At 45.9% G+C, this 22,261-nt stretch overlaps 1 protein-coding gene across 1 annotated transcript in view; it reads left to right on the plus strand.

Moving 5' to 3' along the window:
• The window catches only part of PAPPA (pappalysin 1), a 191,968-nt gene that overhangs the window by 55,377 nt on the left and 114,330 nt on the right, over positions 1–22,261 (plus strand). Inside the window, exons 5-8 of the mRNA XM_058159425.1 lie at positions 841–1,033; positions 5,443–5,564; positions 7,280–7,787; positions 21,979–22,107. Of these exons, the coding sequence (XP_058015408.1) occupies positions 841–1,033; positions 5,443–5,564; positions 7,280–7,787; positions 21,979–22,107 (952 nt within the window). The remainder of the gene's footprint in view (positions 1–840; positions 1,034–5,442; positions 5,565–7,279; positions 7,788–21,978; positions 22,108–22,261) is intronic.

The following is a 22,261-nucleotide window of genomic DNA, read 5'->3' on the forward strand; positions in this document are numbered from 1 at the left end:
CTGGACTCACAGGTTGCTCAAAGCTGCTGCATTCAGTGCTGACTGAGGTGAGGTCCATACCAAAAGCTATGTTTGATGTAGATATAAGCACTGTGGTCCAGATGAAAATAATACTTCAGAAGCAGATAGTGTTGGTAGTCTCAGCTAGTCTAGGTCGGACCTGGTAGGAACAAAGGGAGCCAGAACACACACTCAAAGGTGGCAGAACTCCGCTTTAATACCCACAAACAGGCCAGGGCCTCAGAAGGCGACAAATAGGTAACAGGTTCCTTGTAAAGTCAGCACTGGGAGCATCCGCCTCCCAGAGCCTTTTCAAGTCTTTGGGTCTCATCCCCTCTCCATCTGCTGCCCACAGCCACCGGTAACCACTATCCGGCCCCTGTCAGCATTGGGGCTGCGCAAATCCGGCCACCGCGGTAGCCATCAGGGCCGACACCCATCTGGTGGCAATGGTCTTCCTCGCCATCCGGAATGGCCCAGCGAATGGCGCGTGGCCCCTGACGGGACCAACCAGCTGGGCGGCACAGGTTCGGATGGGAACGCCACGGCCGTTTGGCGCCATCGGATGTGGGGCCACCGTTAGTGAGCCACTGCCTCACTCATTGCTCCCGCTGCATCCCCCCCACAATTATGGCAATCCCAGGCCAGGGCTCGACAGGTAGATTATAACATGGACATTCTGGAGGACAGCTCGGGACTTCTGGAGGACAGCTCAGCTTGAAGCTTGGCTGAGTTCAGAAAGCTGCTAGTAGTTATTCCGATAGAAAACTGGGAAATCCTGTTTTACTAAGTCTTAATTTTCTCTTTCTCCTGTTTTTTTGATGGTGTGTGCTACTCTAGATGATGACTGCACCAATTCCTTCACCCCAAACCAGGTTGCCCGTATGCACTGCTACTTAGATCTAGTGTATCAAAGCTGGCAACATATCAAGAAGCCAGCTCCCATTGCCATCATGCCCCAGATTGTGGACCGAACGGAGGCCTCTGTTACCCTGGAGTGGTTTCCACCAATCGACCGACACTTCTTTGAAAGGTGAATGGGTGGGACGATGTGTGAATTATCGGGTGAATTTTGGAAGGCGGGCTCAGAAAGCCATCAATGCGCTCTGAATGTTGCTCTGAATGTTGTTGGATGTCTGTTCCCCTACTTTGGTGGATTGTCCATCTGATTAGGGAGCATGGCCTAACCGACTGAGTATCATCGGAGAAAATTCACAGGAGCACCCTGCCGAAAAAGGAAGAGTGAACAAAATTTAAGATCAGATAGGGAAGGAGACTGAAGAATTATCCCAGAAACAAAGAGGAATATATATTGTGCATCCTAGCTGTGTGGCCACAGGACAAAGATTGAAAATAATTATGTTATGTCGGAGAGAGATTGGCTGACCCTGGGGGGAGGAGTCAAGCAGGGAATTAGTCTGGAATCCTTACCTGGGCCCAAGTAAGCAAGGTCATATCTCCTTGAATGCTGTTGAACCTTGTCTAATCTAATCCAAGTGTAGACAATCGGTCTGGGAAGATTAATATTAGGTGTGAATCAGAGGTGGGTTTCAGCAGGTTCTGAACAGTTCTAGAGAACCGGTAGCAGAAATTTTGAGTAGTTCGGAGAACCGGTAGTAAAAATTCTGACTGGCCCCGCCCCCATCTTTTCTCTGCCTCCCAAGTCCCAGCTGATTGGGAGGAAATAAGGATTTTGTAGTATCTTTCCCCTGCCACACCCACCATGCCACGCCCACCAAGCCACACCCACAGAACCGGTAGTAAAAAAAATTGAAGCCCACCACTGGTGTGAACAATTAGATTCACACAGGAAGAGTCCAAATAGCATTCAAGAGGGGCCAGATTGTGCCTTCTTGTGCCTACGTAAGGATTCCAGACTAATTCCCTGCTTAACTCCTTCCCCAGATTCAGCCAGTCTCTGACGGGTTGATGCTCACCACGATTCCGTAATATTTTGACCAATTCAAACACTAGGTTTTTAAAGCAGCCAAGAACTTAAATTCAAGCTCAGCCATCCCCTTCTCCAGAAAAGTTGTCCGATTCTGAGACGGGCGGCATCTACATTTCACAAAATAAATAAGGCTGTGGAGACTTCCAAGGGTGGGGCTGCTGGGGGTTCCCAGGGGTTCGGGAGAACCTCTAGCTAAGGTGCTGTGCAGTTTGGAGAACCCCCAAATTCCACTCTTGGCTGGCCACGCCCACCCACATGGCCCATTTTGGATCCAGGTAAGTGCAGGGCGCACACAGAGGCTTGGGAAGGGTGAAAAGCATGCCTTTCGGACGTTTGGGAAGGCCGTTTCCAGCCTCTGGAGACTTGGGAGCCTGTTTTCACCCTCCTGGAGATTCAAGGAAAGCCTTTGGAACCCGGGGAGGGCAAAAACGCCCCCATCCCTGTCCACCATGGTGCAGTTTTTTTAAAAAATTTGCATTTATATCCCACCCTTCTCCGAAGACTCAGGGCAGCTTACACTATGTCAAGCAATAGCCTTCATCCTATTTGTATATTATATACAAAGTCAACTTATTGCCCCCAACAATCTGGGTCCTCATTTTACCTACCTTATAAAGGATGAAAGGCTGAGTCAACCTTTTTTGAACCTGCAGTAATTGCAAGTAGCTGCTGTTAATAACAGACTGTCTTACCAGTCTGAGCCACCAGAGGCCACCAGTTGCTGACTAGGCCACGCCCACCATGGCCACATCCACACGGCAACCGGGCAGAGAACCCCTTGCTAAAATTTTTGAAGCCCACCCCCTGACATTCACCTACAATGTCATTTTCATCCTCTACTTCCCCTTCCTTTGGGCCTCGATGGAGGCCAGGCAATGTGCATTCAATTTATATTTCATAAAGTGGCGATTATACACCCGATAAATTCAATCGGTCTATTAAGAGGCCTGCTGATCGAAGGCTAATTGTCGTGTAATGAAAGACACCAGTCCGGAGGTCCTTCTTCAGCCTCCACCAGCCTGTTTTTATTAAGCCCCGGCGAATGGATACTTAAATGACATCCAATGGCCAGCTAGCTTGATCTAAGATTTCATAACAAAAAAAAAACAACAACCTTAAATCAACACACAGGTTTTGCTTTACAGATCCTTCCATTGGGAGGGTTTTCGTTTTTTGTTTTGTTTTTTTGTCGAGCAGGTATGACCTGGAGATATCAAAGGAAACATTCTCCTGGAATGATGTCATCGTTTTCTAAGGGGTTCTCCCCCCCCAATCTTGGATAAGCAAATCTTTTTTCTCCTGCAGCCTGAAGGGAGGGAATTGCTTAATAATCTTATTTTTTGAAACTATAACCAGCCCTTTTGTTCGTTCCTGCAAATTTAGCCTTCATCTCAGCTGGCAATTAATATGCATTGAAAATTTGGATGAGCACCCACAACTTCTGGAGGCAAGCAGTTCCACCGGTTAATTGTCCTCACTGTTAGGAAATTTCTCCTTAGTTCTAGGTTGCTTCTCTCCTTGATGAGTTTCCACCCATCGCTTCTTGTCCTGCCTTCAGGGGCTTTGGAGAATAGCTTGACTTCCTCTTCTTTGGGGCAGCCCCTGAGATATTGGAAAGCTGCTATCATGTCACCCCAGTCCTTCAATCAAAATTCCCCCGGAGATTTAAAACAATAACAACCTGGGGTGCATCACCCCAAGATACTTTCCAACAAACAGAACAGCGATATTCATGTCTATCATCTCTTGGTCCCTTTCTTCTTCTTCTTCTTCTTCTTCTTCTTCTTCTTCTTCTTCTTCTTCTTCTTCTTCTTCTTCTTCTTCTTCTTCTTCTTCTTCTTCTTCTTCTCCTTCTCCTTCTCCTCCTCCTCCTCCTCCTCCTCCTCCTCCTCCTCCTCCTCCTCCTCCTCCTTCCTTTCTCCTCCCCCTCCTCCTCCTCCTTCTTCCTTCTTCTGTGTTCCTTTCTCCTCCTCCTCCTCTTCTTTTCCTTTTCTATCTTCCTTCTCCTCCTCCTCCTCTTCTTCTTCTTCCTCCTCCTCCTCCTCCTCCTCCTCCTCCTCCTCCTCCTCCTCCTCCTTCTCCTTCCATCTTCCTTTCTCCTCCCCTCCTTCTTCTTCTGTGTTCCTTTCTCATCCTCCTCCTCCTCTTCTTCTTCTTCCTTTTCCATCTTCCTTTCTTCTTCTCCTCCTCTTCTTCTTCTTCTTCCTCTTCCTCTTTCCCTTCTCCTTCTCCTCCCCTTTCTCCTCCCCCTCCTCCTTCTCCTCCTCCTTCTTCTTCCATCTTCCATCTCCCTTCCTCCTCCTCCTCTTCCTCCTCCTCCTCCTTTCTTCTTCCAAGGAAATAGTTTGCATAGTACAGATTTTCTGATTCAGGGAGATAGTCGGTCAGGAGGTTGATAGGCCTTTCATTTTTCAATCCTGATTTCCATCTCTCTCAGGGAGAGGGAGGTGGAAACCCGAGTAGCAAGAGCAATGTTTTGTCTCTGAAGCTGATTATCGGCAAGATGAGCCTGGGCTTAGAACGTGATTCATTGAATGGCCTCAAACACATTCTTCACCGAGGAAGCTATTTACGTGGCTGAGCAAATTGGTTAGCTGCCTTTAGTCCTAGTCCATGTGGAGTATAATTCAACTTCTCTGCACTTGCCAAGAGAGTTGGTATGTGTGTGTGTGTGGGGGGAAATGTGTTGGTGATTGGGACCCAATTTACTTTAAGAAGAAGGAATCTGATCTAAAAGATTAAACCCCTCAAGGGGCAGACCCAGCTAGAGACGGGTTCATGTGATACGGCTGGTGGGTTTGAAGTTAACCTACTGTGTGAATGGTGGACTGACAATTATAGCGTAATGTATCGTATCCCAAATCTCAGTGAATCATAATTAAGTAAACCATGGATACAGCAAGCCATGACTCTTTTGTGTTCTGCGGAAGGAAGGAGGGAAAGAAGGAAGGAAGGAAGGAAGGAAGGAAGGAAGGAAGGAAGGAAGGAAGGAAGGAAGGCAATATTATATCATGGCAGAGAAGGAAGAGAGGGAGGGAGGAATGAAGGAGGGAAGGGAGAAAGGGAGGGAGGAAAGAAAGGAAGGAAGGAAGGAAAGAAAGACTCTGAGGGAGGCAAGGAGAAAGAGAGGAAGGGAGGGGCGAAAGGAAGGAAGGAACAAAATCCTGTATCATGGGAGAGAAGGAAGAGATGGAGGAAGGAATGAAGGTGGGAGGGAGGAGAGGGAGGGAGGAACTAAGGAAAGACTCTGAGGGAGGGAAGAGGAAGAGAGGAAGGAGAGGAAGGAAAGGAAGAAAGGATGGAAGGAATGAGGAAGGACTCGAAGGGAGGAAGGACTCAGAAGGTAGGAAGAGGACTCGGAGGGAAGGAGGAAGGACTCCGAGGGAGGGAGGGAGAAATGAATGAATGAATGAATGAATGAATGAATTAACGTTCCTTTCAACTGTTACTAAGTTGGAGCATTTCCTTCTTTTTACTTCCTGGCCACCTAGAGAAGTGGGATCATCATGCGAGCTGTGTGGGGAAGAACAAATTCTGGTGCAATACGCTTCCAGCGCCTCTTCGCCGATGCCGTGTGACCCGTCAGGCCACTGGAGCCCCCGAGGAGCTGAAGGTCAGCTTCAAGTTACCGACCTGGACAAGGGGTGGGATGGAGGAAGAGAGGCACAGTGGGCATGCAGCTAGACCCGTGATGACGAACCACAGGTGACATGCAGAGCCATATTGGTGTGCATACAAGCTCAGCTCGGGGGCACATGCACACCCTGGCCAGCTGATTTTTGGGCCTTCTGGGTCCACCGGAAGTCAACAAATGGGCTATTTCCAGCCTCCGGAGGGCCTCCGGAGGAGTGGGGAAGGCCGTTTTTACCCTCCCCAGACTCCTAGAAAGGCTCTGGAGCCTGGGGAGAGCAAAAAATGGGTCTACAGGTCCCGCCATGCCATCGTGTGCCAAAAGCGGGGGGAGTATGGAGGGGGGACATGCACTCATGCGCAGGGGGAGGGGCGCATAGACTTATGGGTGTGGACACACACGCGCACAAGGACACCCCGCCTCCCGGTTGACCCCCGCTTTTGGCACACGATGGCAAAAAGGTTAGCCATCACTGGGCTAGACAGTTCCTACAAATAATCATTGGGAGCCCCTTTCAGAAAGCACGATTAATATCTAGAAAGGATGACAAATTTTGCAGAGGGAAGGCGAAAAGAATGCAATCAATGGAGTAGCAGCGGAGGATGAATGACAAATTTATCATTAAGCGTGGAGTCCTTTTTTTTTTGTTTTCCCCTCCTCCTTGGCCGGTGTTTGTAATCAAGACTGGCTTTTTCTTTTTTTTAAAAAAATAAAATAAATAAAACAGAGTTTGCTCACTCTGTGTTTTTTCCAAACTGGTGCAAATAACAAAACAAAAACAGAATCTCTTTCTGTTACTCGATCTTGCAACTGTGGCCGAGGTAGTCGGTTGCTCTTCTCCTCTGTTGTATCCTTCTTTGACGTCTGTTTCGTTTTCATCTGCTTTTGTAATAATAATAGTAATAGTAATAGTAATAGTAATAAATAATAATAATAATAATAATAATAATAATAATAATAATAATAATAATAATGAGAAACAACTTGAAAAAGTCACCAGATATCAAGATTTGAGAATCGAATTGCAGAGACTCTGGCATAAACCAGTGCAGGTGGTTCCAGTGGTACTCGGCACACTGGGAGCTGTGCCTAAAGACCAAGGCAAGCACTTAAAAGCAATTGGCGCTGACAAGATCACCATTGGTCAGCTGCAGAAGGTCACCTTACTGGGATCTGCTCGCATAATCCGCTGATACATCACGCAGTCCTAAACGCTTGGGAAGTGTTCGACTAGTGATCTGTGATACGAAATCCAGCATGGTTATCTCGTTTGCTGAGTATACTGTCATTCTGTGTAAATAAAATAAAATAATAATGATAATGATAATGATAATGATAATGATAATAATAATAATAATAATAATAATAATAATGTAATAATAATAATACATAATAACAATAATACATCACACAGTCCTAAATGCTTGGGAATTGTTCAACTAGTGATCTGTGATACGAAATCCAGCAAAGTTATCTTGTTTGCTGTGAATACTGTCATTTTGTGTAAATAAAATAATAATAATGATGATGATGATGATGGAAAGCTCCATGCTTCTGTTTTTTTCCCCTTGACTCTTGGAATTTGTTGGGGAAAGCGGTTGGAAAAAAAAAAATCCACTTTGGCATTCCTCGTTTGGGTAGGTTTCCTGCAAAGTTTGATTCCCTTCTTCTCCCTTTTTCCTTCTCCTCTACTCAAGGGCACCCAGACGTAGAACAACCCTGTAAACCTGACGTCCGAACGTGGACTCCCAATTCAGCGGTCATCAAGCAAACAGTCCCACCGGCTTGCCCTGAACCTCAAGGGTGCTACCTTCAGCTTCAGTTCCAATACCCGGTCGTCCCAGAATCTCTGACCATCTGGGTGACTTACGTTTCCCCCGAGTGGGACTCCAAAGAAGCCATCAACGACATCAAATTGCTGATGGTTGGTGGAGAAAACATTTCGCTCGGGCCGCAGAACTTCTTCTGTGACATCCCCATGACCATCAGGCTGGAGATGGAGAAGGTGAAGGGCGAAGTCCGTGGCATACAGATTTACACCTTAGACGAACAACTGGAAATCGACGCTGCTAGGATCACCTCGGTTCCGCAGAGCTCACAATGTAAAAAGTGCCGGCCCATCCGCTACAAAGTCTCCCGGGAGCCCCCATTTCCGAAAGGACCTTCGTTTCTCATCTCGGACCTCAGTCGGAGATTTGTGGACACGTAAGTACCGTATTTACCAATTTGATGACCTGTTCTGGACTTTAATTGAAGTGGAGTAACCACGTTCTGACTTCTGTTTGCCCCTTTGCAAAAACGACTCCTTTTCATCCTCAGCCCCTAACCAGGTTAAAAGATGGTGGATGATGTTTATCTATTCGACCAATGACTGGTCAGAAAATTAGTTTGAAGGTGAACTGGGATCATGTCCACGGAGATTCTCAGTCATCCAGGTCATGGTTGTCCCAAAGGTGCTTTTTCAAAAGGCCAATAGACTTGGTTTTTCCTTGAAAGGTTTTGCTTCTCATCCAAGAAGCTTCTTCAGTTCTTCAGACGGCAACCGGACCTTGTTTTTCCTTGAAAGGTTTTGCTTCTCATCCAAGAAGCTTCTTCAGTTCTTCAGACGGCAACCGGACCTTGTTTTTTCTTGAAGAGGTTTCGTTTCTCATCCAAGAAGCTTCTTCAGTTCTTCAGAAGGCAACTGGAACTTGTTTTTCCTTGAAGAGGTTTTGCTTCTCATCCAAGCTTCTTCTTCAGTTCTTCAGACGGCAACCGGACCTTGTTTTTTCTTGAAGAGGTTTCGTTTCTCGTCCAAGAAGCTTCTTCAGTTCTTCAGAAGGCAACTGGAACTTGTTTTTCCTTGAAGAGGTTTTGCTTCTTATTCAAGAAGCTTCTTCAGTTCTGAAGACGGTTCTTGGATGAGAAGCAAAAGAACTTCAAGGAAACTTCAAGCACAAAGTCCAGTTGCCTTTAGAAAAAGCATCATTAGGACAAATGGAACCATAGTTTCCCTAGTATTTATTTGATATCTTCATTACTGAACCGGTGTTATTGAACTAACCCACATTATATGTGGTGCTAAGCTGCAAACAAGGCACACGGTGGCTCAGTGGCTAAAATGCTGACCTTGTCAATTGAAAGGTCAGCAGTTCAGCAGTTCGAATCCTGCGTAAAGGGGGTGAGCTCGTATTACTTGTCCCAGCTTCTGCCAACCTAGCAGTTCGAAAGCACATAAAAAATGCAAGTAGAAAAATAGGGGCCACCTTTGGTGGGAAGGTAATAGTGTTCCGTGCGCCTTTGGCATTGAGTCATGCCGGCCACATGACCACAGAGACGTCTTCAGACAGCGCTGGCTCTTCGGCTTTGAAACGGAGATGAGCATCGCCCCCTGGAGTCAGGAACGACTAGCACATATGTGCGAGGGGAACCTTTACCTTTAAGCTGCAAACAAACCAAATATGAATACTTACCAAATGAACCAGGCTGTGTGGATGCACTCAAGCCATCATCTTACCTGCTATAGGAACTCAACCAGGGTTTCCATCTCCAGGCACTTCTCTTTTAGCTTAAAAATGACTTGTCCTTCTCCGAAGGTTGAAATTCACCCACATTTCTCAGTGCTTTTTCTCTCTCTCTCTCTCTCTCCCCTCCCCTCTCTTGCATGAAAACTGTACTGTCTCAGCGGCTTGAAAACTTACCAATTAAAGAACAGAAGTTGTTTCGATGAGGTTTATCTCAATTGTTGCCTTGCTTGCATATTTATTTGCGAGCTTATTCTTGGCTGTGTCTTACATCAGGAAATGCATTGAAATGAGTCACTCTGGAGATTTAATTTGGACAGCAGGGGTAGCAATCTACATAAGAAATAAACAAAGTTGGCTTAACCTAGCCCTCTTTTTAGGTCTGCTCCTTAGTGGGGTGGGCCAAAAATCTTAGGACTGGATGTTCTGATGCTATGGGGATTCAATTAGATTGGAACAGGCAGGGCCAGGGGACTGGAAGTTTAATTGCAATAGCATTTAGACTTATATACCGCTTCACAGTGCTTTACAGCCCACTCTAAGCAGTTTACAGAGCCAGCCTCTTGCCCCTCACAATCTGAGTCCTCATTTTACCAACCTTGGAAGGATGGGAGGCTGAGTCAACACTGAGCTGGTCAGGATCGAACTGCCAGCAGTGGGCAGAGTTAGCCGGCAATACTGCATTCTAACCACTGCACCACCATGGGAAGGAAGGTAGGAGAAAAGGGAGGGAGAGAAAACAGAAAAGGGAGGGAGAGAAAGGAAGAAAGCAATAGCAATAGCATACTTATATACCGCTTCACAGTGCTTTATAACGCTCTATAGGCAGTTTACAGAATCAGCCTGTTGCCCCCAACCAGGATCGAACTCACAGCAGCGGGCAGAGTCAGACTGCAATACTGCATTCTAACCACTGCAGCACCTCAGAAGGAAAGGAAGGAGGGAGGGAGGGAGGAAGGAAGGAAGGAAGGAAGGAAGGTAATAACAATAGCAATAGTAGTTAGACTTATATACCGCTTCACAGTGCTTGTACAGCCCTCTTTAAGTGGTTTACAGAGTCAGCCTCTTGCCCCCAATAATCTGGGTCCTCATTTGACCCACCTCGGAAGGATGGAAGGCTGAGTCAACCTTATGCCTGTTGAGAGTCGAACTGCCAAATTGCAGTCAGCCGGCAGTCAGCAGAAGTAGCCTGCAGTACTGCACTCTAACCACTGTGCCACCACAGCTCTTCTACCATTTCCCCTATAAATTCCAGCTCCTGTATTAATGATAACTTGGGGATAAGTTAAGGCAGTCCTAGACTTACAATGAACTCATTTAGTGACCGTTCGAAGCTGCAATGGAAAAAAACGAATCATGGGCCATTTTTTTTCACACTTATGACCATTAGAGTCACGCGATCCCGTTTGCCGAACTCCTGAAAAAGCCACGTCAATGGGGAAACCGGATTCACTTAACAACCGTGTTACTAATTCAGGAACGGCAGTGCTTCACTTAACAAATGTGGCGAAGAAAGTCATCAAACGGGGCAAAACTCAACCGATGTCTCACTTAGCAATATAAATTCTGGGCTCAGCTGTGGTCGTTAAATCAGTTTCCTAAATTAGGAAACTGATTCAGAGAGTGAGTTACGTCATCATCCTTCAAAGTTGCTTCTTCGGTTGATTTGATGCTCTTCTGAGCTCATGGCCTTCCATACCTTCGTTGTTTCTTCTCTTGGCTTTTGGAGATGTTTCTCCCCTGATGGTAGACCTGAAGAATAGGAAATGAAGACGCGTCTCTTGAGAAGGGCATTACGTCATTGTTCTGAAGTTCAGAGGAAGGTTTCTTGAGGCTACTTGCCATGTCTTCATGGTTCTAGATTCGGAAAGACCTTCCAAGATCTGGCCCAGGGCACAAAACCATTAAAACATTTTTCGCGCTTACGGCCATTGTACTATCCCCATAACAACATGATCAAAATTCATATATTTGGCAACAGGTTTATATTATGTCCTCCTCCTCCTCATTGTCTATCTCCTTCTCCTTCTCCTTTTCCTCCTCCTTGTCCTCCTCCTCCTCCTTGTTGATTTTCTCCTTCTCCTTTTCCTTCTCCCTCTCTTTTCTTCATTATCTCTTCCTCCTCCTCCTCATTGTCTGTCTCCTCCTCCTCCTTCTCATTTTCCTTTCTTATTCTCTATCTATCTAGCTCCTCCTCCTCTTCCTTTTCAAGTCCTCCTCATTGTCTATCTTCTCCTCATTTTCCTTCTCCTTCTCTTTTCCTTATTCTCTATCTAGCTCCTTCTCCTCCTCATTATCTAGCTCCTCCTCATTCTCCTTCTTCTCATTTTCCTTCCTTTTTTTATTTTCTATCTAGCTCCTTCTCCTCCTCTTCACCTCCTCCTCCTCATTGTCTATCTTCTCTTTCTTGTCCTCATTTTCCTTCTCCTTCTCCTTTCCTTATTCTCTAGCTAGCTCCTCCTCCTCATTATCTATCTCCTCCTCTTTCTGCTTCTCATTTTCCTTCTCTTTTTCTTATTCTCTATCTAGCTCCTCCTCTTCCTCCTCTTCACCTCCTCCTCCTCCTCATTGTCTATCTCCTCCTCCTTCTCCTCATTTTCCTTCTCCTTCTCTTTTCCTTATTCTCTATCTATCTCCTTTTCCTCCTCCTCTTCACCTCCTCCTCCTCATTGTCTATCTCTTCTTCCTCCTTCTCCTTTTCCTCCTCCTTGTCCTCCTCCTCCTCCTTGTTGATTTTCTCCTTCTCCTTTTCCTTCTCCCTCTCTTTTCTTCATTATCTCTTCCTCCTCCTCCTCATTGTCTGTCTCCTCCTCCTCCTTCTCATTTTCCTTTCTTATTCTCTATCTATCTAGCTCCTCCTCCTCTTCCTTTTCAAGTCCTCCTCATTGTCTATCTTCTCCTCATTTTCCTTCTCCTTCTCTTTTCCTTATTCTCTATCTAGCTCCTTCTCCTCCTCATTATCTATGTCCTCCTCATTCTCCTTCTTCTCATTTTCCTTCTTTTTCTTATTTTCTATCTAGCTCCTTCTCCTCCTCTTCACCTCCTCCTCCTCATTGTCTATCCTTGTCTCTTCCTTGTCCTCATTTTCCTTGTCCTTCTCTTTTCCTTATTCTCTAGCTAGCTCCTCCTCCTCATTATCTATCTCCTCCTCCTTCTGCTTCTCATTTTCCTTCTCTTTTTCTTATTCTCTATCTAGCTCCTCCTCTTCCTCCTCCTCTTCACCTCCTCCTCCTCCTCATTGTCTATCTCCTCCTCCTTCTCCTCATTTTCCTTCTCCTTCTCTTTCCTTATTCTCTATCTATCTCCTTTTCCTCCTCCTCTTCACCTCCTCCTCCTCATTGTCTATCTCTTCTTCCTCCTTCTCCTTTTCCTCCTCCTTGTCCTCCTCCTCCTCCTTGTTGATTTTCTCCTTCTCCTTTTCCTTCTCCTCTCTTTTCTTCATTATCTCTTCCTCCTCCTCCTCATTGTCTGTCTCCTCCTCCTCCTTCTCATTTTCCTTTCTTATTCTCTATCTATCTAGCTCCTCCTCCTCTTCCTCTTCAAGTCCTCCTCATTGTCTATCTTCTCCTCATTTTCCTTCTCCTTCTCTTTTCCTTATTCTCTATCTTGCTCCTTCTCCCCCTCATTATCTATGTCCTCCTCATTCTCCTTCTTCCCCTTTTCCTTCTTTTTCTTATTTTCTATCTAGCTCCTTCTCCTCCTCTTCACCTCCTCCTCCTCATTGTCTATCCTTGTCTCTTCCTTGTCCTCATTTTCCTTGTCCTTCTCTTTTCCTTATTCTCTAGCTAGCTCCTCCTCCTCATTATCTATCTCCTCCTCCTTCTGCTTCTCATTTTCCTTCTCTTTTTCTTATTCTCTATCTAGCTCCTCCTCTTCCTCCTCTTCACCTCCTCCTCCTCCTCATTGTCTATCTCCTCCTCCTTCTCCTCATTTTCCTTCTCCTTCTCTTTTCCTTATTCTCTATCTATCTCCTTTTCCTCCTCCTCTTCACCTCCTCCTCCTCATTGTCTATCTCTTCTTCCTCCCTTCTCCTTCCAAAGTTAAAGGATTGAAGTGAAAAATATGTCTGTGTATGTGTGTGTACTGTATCTGTCTAACAATATATATTGTTACGCATTTTCTCATGGGCTGTTATTTCACCATAGTATTCCATATTTAGACGCTGGAGTGAATGCTAAAATACCGCAAAATCTCTCAGGCGTAAACAAATGGCATTTTCTCAGTTTGATTGAAGGAAGCAAGGCTGGATGTGTGTGCATTACTCAACGACGTTAAAAATAATTTCCTTTCTGAACTTGTGCACGGTTCCCCACCCCCCCTTCTCACCCCTCTTCTCTTGCTTGTTTTGGCCAGAGCTGCATGGTCTCCACATCCAAAATAGGTCTTTTCCGTCCCTGGGTCTTTTTTCTTTAGCGGACAGGAGCAAAGCTTGATCTACTACTTCTCTGTGGCTTAGTTGGTGAGGCCAGCTGCAAATTGGATGATAACAGAGAAGGGGGTTCTTCTCCCCCCCACACTATTTTTTTTTAACGTGTGGTGGGGGATGGGCCAAGGGAAACAGGTCCTGTTTTGTTTTTGTTTTCTTTAACTGTTGCTTGAAATGCAAGCAGCTTCCTTCTGGGTCCTCCTGAGAATCTAAAGCAGATGCAATTGACCCAAGCTCCCTCCTTCAAGAGGCCCCAAACTTGAGGGCACCTTAACTTTTCACATGTGTGTGACTCCTCCAGCCATCTCCTGAGAAAGGAGGAGGAGGGGGGGGAAGAGGAGGAGGAAGAGGAGGAGGATGAGGAGGAGGAGGAGGGGGAGGAGGAGGAGGAGGAAGAAGAAGAAGAAGAAGAAGAAGAAGAAGAAGAAGGAAGAGGAGGGGAGGAGGACAAAGAACAAGAAGAAGGGGAAGGGGAAGGGGAAGAGGAGGAGGAGACAGAGGAAGAGGAGGAGCAGGAGGAGGAGGAGGGAGGAAGAAGAAGGAAGAGGAGGAGGAGGAAGAAGAAGAAGAGGAAGAGGAGGAGGAGGAAGAAGGAGGAGGGGAAGGGGAAGAGGAGGAGGAGGGAGGAGGAAGAAGGAGGGGGAGGGGGAGGAGGAGGAGAAGGAGGGAGAAGGAAAAGGAGAGAGAAGGAGAAGAAGAAGAAGAAGAAGAAGAAGAAGAAGAAGAAGAAGAAGAAGAAGAAGAAGAAGAAGAAGAAGAAGAAGAAGAAGAAGAAGAAGAAGAAGAAGAAGAAGAAGAAGAAGAAGACATCTCTCTATTTGGTGTGAAGAAACCAACTTTAAACGTTGAAGGAGATATTTGCAGAGTTTTCTTTTTCTTACCAATAAAAGAGAATATTTGTAGCTCAGGGTTGACAAGAGGAGTCCTTGGTGCTCTCTAAGCTTGGTGGTTTTGCTGCAGATGTTTCATTGCCCAACTAGGTAACATCATCTGTGCTACGAGAGAATGGGATTAGTGGAGTGGAGGGTGGAGGAGGAGGAGGAGGAGGAGGAGGAGGAGGAGGAGGAGGAGGAGGAGGAGGAGGAGGAGGAGGAGGAGGAGAATTGTGGGTTCCTTAGTGCTCTCTGAGCTTGGTGGTTTTCCGGCGGACGTTTCATTGCCCAACTAGATAACATCATCAGTGCATCCTCCTACAGTAGTTATCCTCCCAGGCCATATTTTAGCAGGAGGAGCTGCAGAAGAAGGATTGGAGATGACCTTTAGGACCCCATCTCCCAATCTTTAGCAGGGTTTTCTTCTTCCTACAGGCAACGCCATACACACCCACCCTGTTAACCCTGACAGTTGTGTGTCTCGATGGCCTCCTTTAGTTTGCAAGCTTGCATCAGACCCAACATTGGCTAAGGTGCTTTGGATCCACCTGCCCGTTAAGTCAACAAACACCGAACACTTGGACACTGTACCTGTTCTTCTGCTCCAGCTTGTCCAAACAGCAGTAGACCAGCTGAAATAACAGACAGATGCAAGGAACTTCTGGCTTTCCACAGTGTTTTTTTTTTTTCCTTTTCATTAAATTTGCCAAATCCTGCCCTTGTCCTCTGTTTTGGATACATAGACAAAAACAGACAAAATATATAGACAAATCCTTGTGGGTTTTGATTTTTTTTTACAAAGTTTCGCTTCTCATTCAAGAACTGTAGAAGTTCTCTCTTCAGAACTGAAGAAGTTTCTTGGATGAGAAGTGAAAAAAAGATTGCACAGAAGACTAACAAAAAATGAGGACTGGAGGCTCAAACATATGCAGGAATTGGATATGTCTAGTTCAGAGGTCAGCAACCCATGGCTCTGGAGCCGCATGTGGCTCTTTTCCACATGTGCTGCAGCTCCCTTCACTGCCACAATTTTGAGAAGAGCTTCCGGTTATGGGGAGGAAAAACATGGCGCACGAGGAAGAGACTCTATGGCAAGGGGCGGGTTTTCTGATAGGGCTTTCAGTTAGGACAGGTAGAGGAAAAGGGATGCCGTGCTAGGAGGAGACTCTATGGCAGCGGTTCTCAACCCATGGGTCGCGACCCCGTTGGGGGTCGAATGACGATTTGCCAGGGGTCGCCTAAGAGCATCGGAAATATGGGAAGTATACTTGCGAGTCGAAGAATCGCGCTCCAACGGTTGACTCCACAAGCCAGCTGCAGGCTCTTCAAATCGCTAGCCGAATTCGGCTTCAGGCGCGATGAATTAAAAAAGAGAGAAATCTTTGCTCTGATGTCTCCCTCTCAAGCCAGCTGCAATCACTCCCAATCGCTAGCCTAATCTGGCTTCAGGCGCCATAAACTTAATAGGGGAGGAGTCCCCGCTTTAATGCCTCCGTCCTCAAGGCAATCACAAGCAGTTCAGATCACTAGCCAATACGGCTTCAGGCGCGATCAATTCAAAATGAAAATAATTTTACGGTTGGGGTCGCCACATCGTGGGGAATTGTATTAAAGGGGTCACAGTACTATAAAGGTTGAGAACCACTGCTCTATGGTGAGGGAACCGGGCTTCCGATCGGCTCCAGAATTGAACGGGGGGCTTCCATTTAGGACCTTTGTGGCTCTTTGAGTGTTTAAGGTTGCCGACCCCAGTCTAGTTCAATGAATAAGAAGGATTAGGGGGTGACATGGTAGCAGCCTTCCAATATTGGAGGGGCTGCCTCAATAGCAGTACCTGTGAGAGGGATCTTGGAGTCCTAGTGGACAACCATTTAGATAGGACCCAGCCGTGTGCAGCAGCTGCCAAAAAAGCCAACACAGTTCTGGGCTGCATAAACAGAGGGATAGAATCAAGATCACGTGAAATGTTAATACCACTTTATAAGGCCTTGGTAAGGCCACACCTAAAGTACTGCATTCAGTTTTGGTCGCCACGATGTAAAAAAGATGTGGAGACTCTAGAAAGAGTGCAGAGAAGAGCAACAAAGATGATTAGGGGACTGGAGGCTAAAACATATGAAGAACGGTTGCAGGAACTGGGTATGTCTAGTTTAATAAAAAGAAGGACTAGGGGAGACAGGATAGCAGTCTTCCAATATCTCAGGGGCTGCCACAAAGAAGAGAGAGTCGGGCTGTTCTCCAAAGCTCCTGAGGGTAGAACAAGAAGCAATGGGTGGAAACTGATCAAGGAAAGAAGCAACTTAGAACTAAGGAGAAATTTCCTGACAGTTAGAATAATTAATAAGTGGAACGACTTGCCTTCAGAAGTTGTGAATGCTCCAACACTGGAAATTTTTAAGAAAATGTTGGATAACCATCTGTCTGAGATGGTGTAGGGTTTCCTGCTTGGGCAGGGGGTTGGACTAGAAGACCTCCAAGGTCCCTTCCAACTCTGTTGTTATTATTATATTATTATTATTAAAGAAGAGGGGATCAACCTATTCTCCAAAGCACCTGAAGGCAGGACAAGAAGCAACGGATGGGAACTAATCAAGGAGAGAAGCAACCTAGAACTTCCCTGACAGTGAGAACAATGAACCAATGGAACACAAGTTGTCTTCAGAAATTGTGGATGCTCCATCACTGGATGTTTTTTAAGAAAAGATTGGACAACCATTTGTCTGAAATGGTATAAGATCTCCTGCTTGAGGACTAGAAGACCTCCAAAGTCCCTTTCATCTCTGTTGTTCTGTTATGTTTTCAAAGGAAAAACCAAGAAAGTCCAGTTGCCTTAACAGAATCGGAAAGGACCTTGGAGATCTTCTTGTCCACCCCTCGTCCTTCTCTTTGTTAGACTAGACGTGTCTTCAAGAACTTTGTTTTTTGCGAGTGCACACAGAGTTGGCCTTTGAGGTCTAGCAGAAGGAATTTTCTCCAGCCCTGGAAATTCAGTTGTAGGAAAATACCCGTAAATGAATTTGGGAGGAGGGGGAGAAGAGATTAATCGCCTAAGAGGAGGATAACTTGGGGACATCATGAGCAATTAAAGAGGAAGGAAAGTTGATAGGAAGGTTCATTTGAGAGGACAGATGAGGTCAGACTCTCGAGCGACTCTATTTGAATTATTTGTTAGCTTCTGGTCCCTTTTGGGTAGAAGGACGTTCTGTTCCGTTATCATGTAGGAAAAGGACACCAGCTTGATGATTCACAGGGACCTTCCTCTGGCTGGAAATAGCCATCTGGTTGAATGAAGCTCTTTATCCATTTTGTGGCGCATCATCGCTGAAAATGTTCTCAAGGATTCTTCCCTCCGCCCTGCCACCTTTCCCTCTTTCGGCAGGGTTCCATATTTAAAACGAGGCTGTTGCAGAACCGGCACCATAATTGAATAGCTACTAACTTCAGCCATCCTTGTCTTCTTTTAAAAAGACCAGTTTATAATGTACATAATTATTAGACACTTTTCTTGTCCCTTTCTTTCCCTTCTCTTCCCTTCCCTTCCTTTCCCTTCTCTTCCCTTTTTCTTCCCATCCCTTCCCTTCCCTTTCCTTTCCTTTCCCTTCTCTTCCCTTTTTCTTTCCTTTCCCTTCTCTTCCCTTTTCCTTCCCTTCCCTTCCCTTCCCTTCCCTTTTCCTTTCCTTTCCCTTCTCTTCCCTTTTCCTTCCCTTCCCTTCCCTTTCTTTCTTCTTCCTTTTCCTTTCCTTTCCTTCTTTTCTTTTCCTTCCCTTCCCTTCCCTTCCCCTCCCTTCCTCCTTCCCTTCCCTTCCCTTCCCCTCCCCTCCCTTCCTCCTTTCCTTTCCTTTTTTAAAATTTTTTATTTGCATTTATATCCCCCCCTTCTCCGAAGACTCAGGGCGGCTTACACTATGTCAAGCAATAGTCTTCATCCTATTTGTATATTTATATACAAAGTCAACTTATTGCCCCCAACAATCTGGGTCCTCATTTTACCTACCTTATAAAGGATGGAAGGCTGAGTCAACCTTGGGCCTGGTGGGACTTGAACCTGCAGTAATTGCAAGCAGCTGTGTTAATAACAGACAGACTTAGTCTGCTGAGCCACCAGAGGCCCTTTCCTTTCCCTTCCTTTCCTTCCTTCCTCCTTCCTTCCTCCTTTCCTTCTTTTCTTTTCCTTTCCTTCTCTTCCTTCCTCCTTTCCTTTCCTTTCTTTTCCTTTCCTTTCCTCTCCTTTCCTTTCCTTTCCTTTCCTTTCCTTTCCTTCCCTTCCCTTTCCTTCCCTTCCCTTCCCTTCCCTCCCTTCCTTCCTTCCTTCCCTTCCCTTCCCTTCCCTTCCCTCCCTTCCTTCCTTCCTTCCCTTCCCTTCCCTTCCCTCCCTTCCTTCTTTCCTTCCCTTTCTTTCCTTTCCTTCTCTTCCTTTCCTTCCTTCCTTTCCTTTCCTTCCTTCCTTCTCTTCCTTCCTCCTTCCTTCCTTCCCTTCCCTTCCCTTCCCTTTCTTTCTTCTTCCTTTCCCTTTCCTTTCCTTCTTTTCTTTTCCTTCCCTTCCCTTCCCTTCCCCTCCCTTCCTCCTTCCCTTCCCTTCCCTTCCCCTCCCCTCCCTTCCTCCTTTCCTTTCCTTTTTTAAAATTTTTTATTTGCATTTATATCCCCCCCTTCTCCGAAGACTCAGGGCGGCTTACACTATGTCAAGCAATAGTCTTCATCCTATTTGTATATTTATATACAAAGTCAACTTATTGCCCCCAACAATCTGGGTCCTCATTTTACCTACCTTATAAAGGATGGAAGGCTGAGTCAACCTTGGGCCTGGTGGGACTTGAACCTGCAGTAATTGCAAGCAGCTGTGTTAATAACAGACAGACTTAGTCTGCTGAGCCACCAGAGGCCCTTTCCTTTCCCTTCCTTTCCTTCCCTTCCCCTCCCTTCCCTTCCTCCTTTCCTTTCTTTTCCTTTCCTTTCCTCTCCTTTCCTTCCTTCCTTCCTTCCTTTCCTTCCTTCCTTCCTTCCCTTCCTTCCCCTTTCCTTCCTCCTTCCCTTCCCTTCCCTTCCTTTCCTTCCTTCCCCTTTCCTTCCTCCTTCCCTTCCCTTCCCTTCCTCCTTCCCTTCCCTTCCCTTCCTTTCCTTCCCTTCCCTTCCCTCCTTCCCCTTCCCTTTCCTTCCTTCCTTCCTTTCCTTCTTTCCCTTTCTTCCTTCCCTTCCTTCCTTCCCTTCCTTCCTTTTCTTCCTTCCTTTCCTCCTTTCCCTTCTTTCCTTTCCTTCTTTCCTTCCCTCCTTCCTTCCTTCCTTCCTTCCTTCCTTCCTTCCTTTCCTTCTCTTCTCTTCCCTTCCCTTCCCTTCCCTTCTCTTCCCGTCCCTTTTCTTTCCTCCAGAAACTCATTACTTCATGCTGCATGTCTTCTTTTACACGAAGAAGAGGAAGCACAGATATTGTGACTTAATTTTAAAATGTAAACATCCAGCAGTCGGGCAATTGTCATTTAAAATTAGGCCTTAAATGCTCCCCGCGTGCGCGCGAAGCAAACCGGTGGCAAACCTCAGTGGACGATATTCCCCCCCACCCGCAAAAAAAATAAGACGTGGTGCCTTTTTCGGTGGCAAAATAAAATAAAAATAAGACAGGGTCTTATTTTCGAGGAAACATGGTAAAAGAGGGTAAAAAGATGCCTCTTTCCTGGTGTTTTTCATTATTTTAATGATTGGTTTTAATTTGGGTAGTGATTGGTTTATGTTCCTTACTGTTTATTGTTGTAAATTGCCTGTGTTCTTGGAATAAACAAAGCAGGGCTGAGTCTAACGCTTGGATGCTACAAGCTTTAATACTTAAATAAGGAAATAGAGGCTTTGGTTTGGAATCGCCCGTAAAAATGCTAAACGGGACCATCTCCTTTCTAAACCCAAATCCCAAATATTAAGGTAGCAGTGACACACACACACCCCTCCCCCCACCTCAGATGATAAAATGAATTCGTACAGCAGCCCCACTCCTGGGAATAAAACAAACTCTTATTAAGAGAGGAATAAATTAGTTTGGCTTACGTCTTCATCTCTTTAGCCAATCAAACCAGGGCCGAAACCTTACTAGCTTTAAGACAATGCAACCCTTTCATTGGAAATAATTAAAACAATCCAGTAACATTAAAATAAAATTCAAATAATAAAAAAAAAGCACCCATACTTTATGAAGAGGACGATTTGGCTAATTTTTGCACAACCCAGCAATCTGGGTTTCATTTAGAAGAGGGCCACTCTCACTCCAAAGATGTGGTGGGGCTGGGAGAGGCTGTTTCCTCGACTTAAGCCTCTTTCTCTTAAACAACCTTTAAATGTCATTGCTTGCAAAACACAAGCAGGAGGCATGGGATAATTGGAAAGACCCCTCAGGAACTGTGGTTTTGAGTTGCTTTCAACATGCCTTTTTTTTTTGCCTGAAGTTGGAGAGCCTGCACGGAAAAGGACTTGTGAGGATTTTGTGCTCCTCTCCATCCCTTCTCTCGAAGATACCCGAGCGATTGTGATGCACAATTGTATGAAAGTCCATGCTGGATACGGTCTGTGTTTTGTCTCCCACGTACGCTGCTTTCCGTGAGATAGGCGGTCGTATTGCGCTGAGAAATAAATGCGTAACCAATAGAAGAAAACATCTGCAGCTCAGGATTGAACGCTGGGGTCCTTGGTCCTCTCTGACCTTGGTGGGTTTTCTTGCAGATGCTTCATTATGCAATTAAGTAACTTCAGTGATAGAAGGAAATGAAAGAACCCCTCTCCCTTCTAGCACTGATGATGGTACCTGGTTTGGGAATGAAATGTCTGCAGGAAAACCACCAAGCTCAGAGAGCACTAAGGACTCCACAGTTCTCCTCTCCTCCTCCTCCTCCTCCCCCTCCTCCTCCTCCTCCTCCTCCTCCTCCTCCTCCTCCTCCTCCTCGTCTTCCTCCTCCTCCTCCTCACACTCCACTCCCTTCTAGCACTGATGATGTCCTTAGCTGGGAAAAAGAAACATCTGCAGGAAAACCACCAAGCTCAGAGAACAAGAAGGACCCCACGGTTCTCCTCCTCTTCCTTCGCCTTCTCCGCTCCACTCCCTTCTAGCACTGATGATGTCCTTAGTTGGGAAAAAGAAACATCTGCAGGAAAACCACCAAGCTTAGAGAACACTAAGGACTCCACAGTTCTCTTCCTCCTCCTCCTCCTCCTCCTCCTCCTCCTCCTCCTCCTCCTCCTCCTCCTCCTCACACTCCACTGCTTTCTAGCACTGATGATGTCCCTAGTTGGGGGGAAAAAAAAACATTTGCAAGAAAACCACCAAGCTCAGGGAGCACCAAGGATCTCACAGTCCTCCTTCTCCATCTCCTCCTCCTGCTCCACTCTCTTCTAGCACTGATGATGTCCCCTAGTTGGGTAAAGAAACATCTGCAAGAAAACCACCAAGCTCAGTGAGCTCCAAAGATCATCACAAATAAATAAACACAGCATTGCTACATCTGGCAAAAAAAAATAAAAAATTAAAAAGTGGTTTTTCAAGGAAGTGGACATTATGCCCAGGTTCTAAGGATCTCAATGTCCATCTGACTTATCTTCTTTTTCCTCTTCACTTGCAGGGACCTGAAGGATGGCACATCATACCATTATCGGGTTTCTGTTGTTTCTGAGCAAAAGGAAAGTGAGCCTTCTCCCACCCTGTCCTACACACACGGAAAAGGCTACTGCGGTGATGGGATTATCCAGAAGTAAGTACAAATCTTTATTGTTGTTGCTGCTGTTGTTGTTGTTATTATTGCCTCACATTTTCTGCTTCCATTCAAGATTTTGGGTTCCGTGCAGTGGTGGGATTCAAGTAATTTAACAACCGGTTCTCTGCCTTAATGGTTTCTTCCAACAACC

This window comes from Ahaetulla prasina, chromosome 16 (assembly GCF_028640845.1).
Source record: "Ahaetulla prasina isolate Xishuangbanna chromosome 16, ASM2864084v1, whole genome shotgun sequence".
Taxonomy (NCBI): Eukaryota; Metazoa; Chordata; class Lepidosauria; order Squamata; family Colubridae; genus Ahaetulla; species Ahaetulla prasina.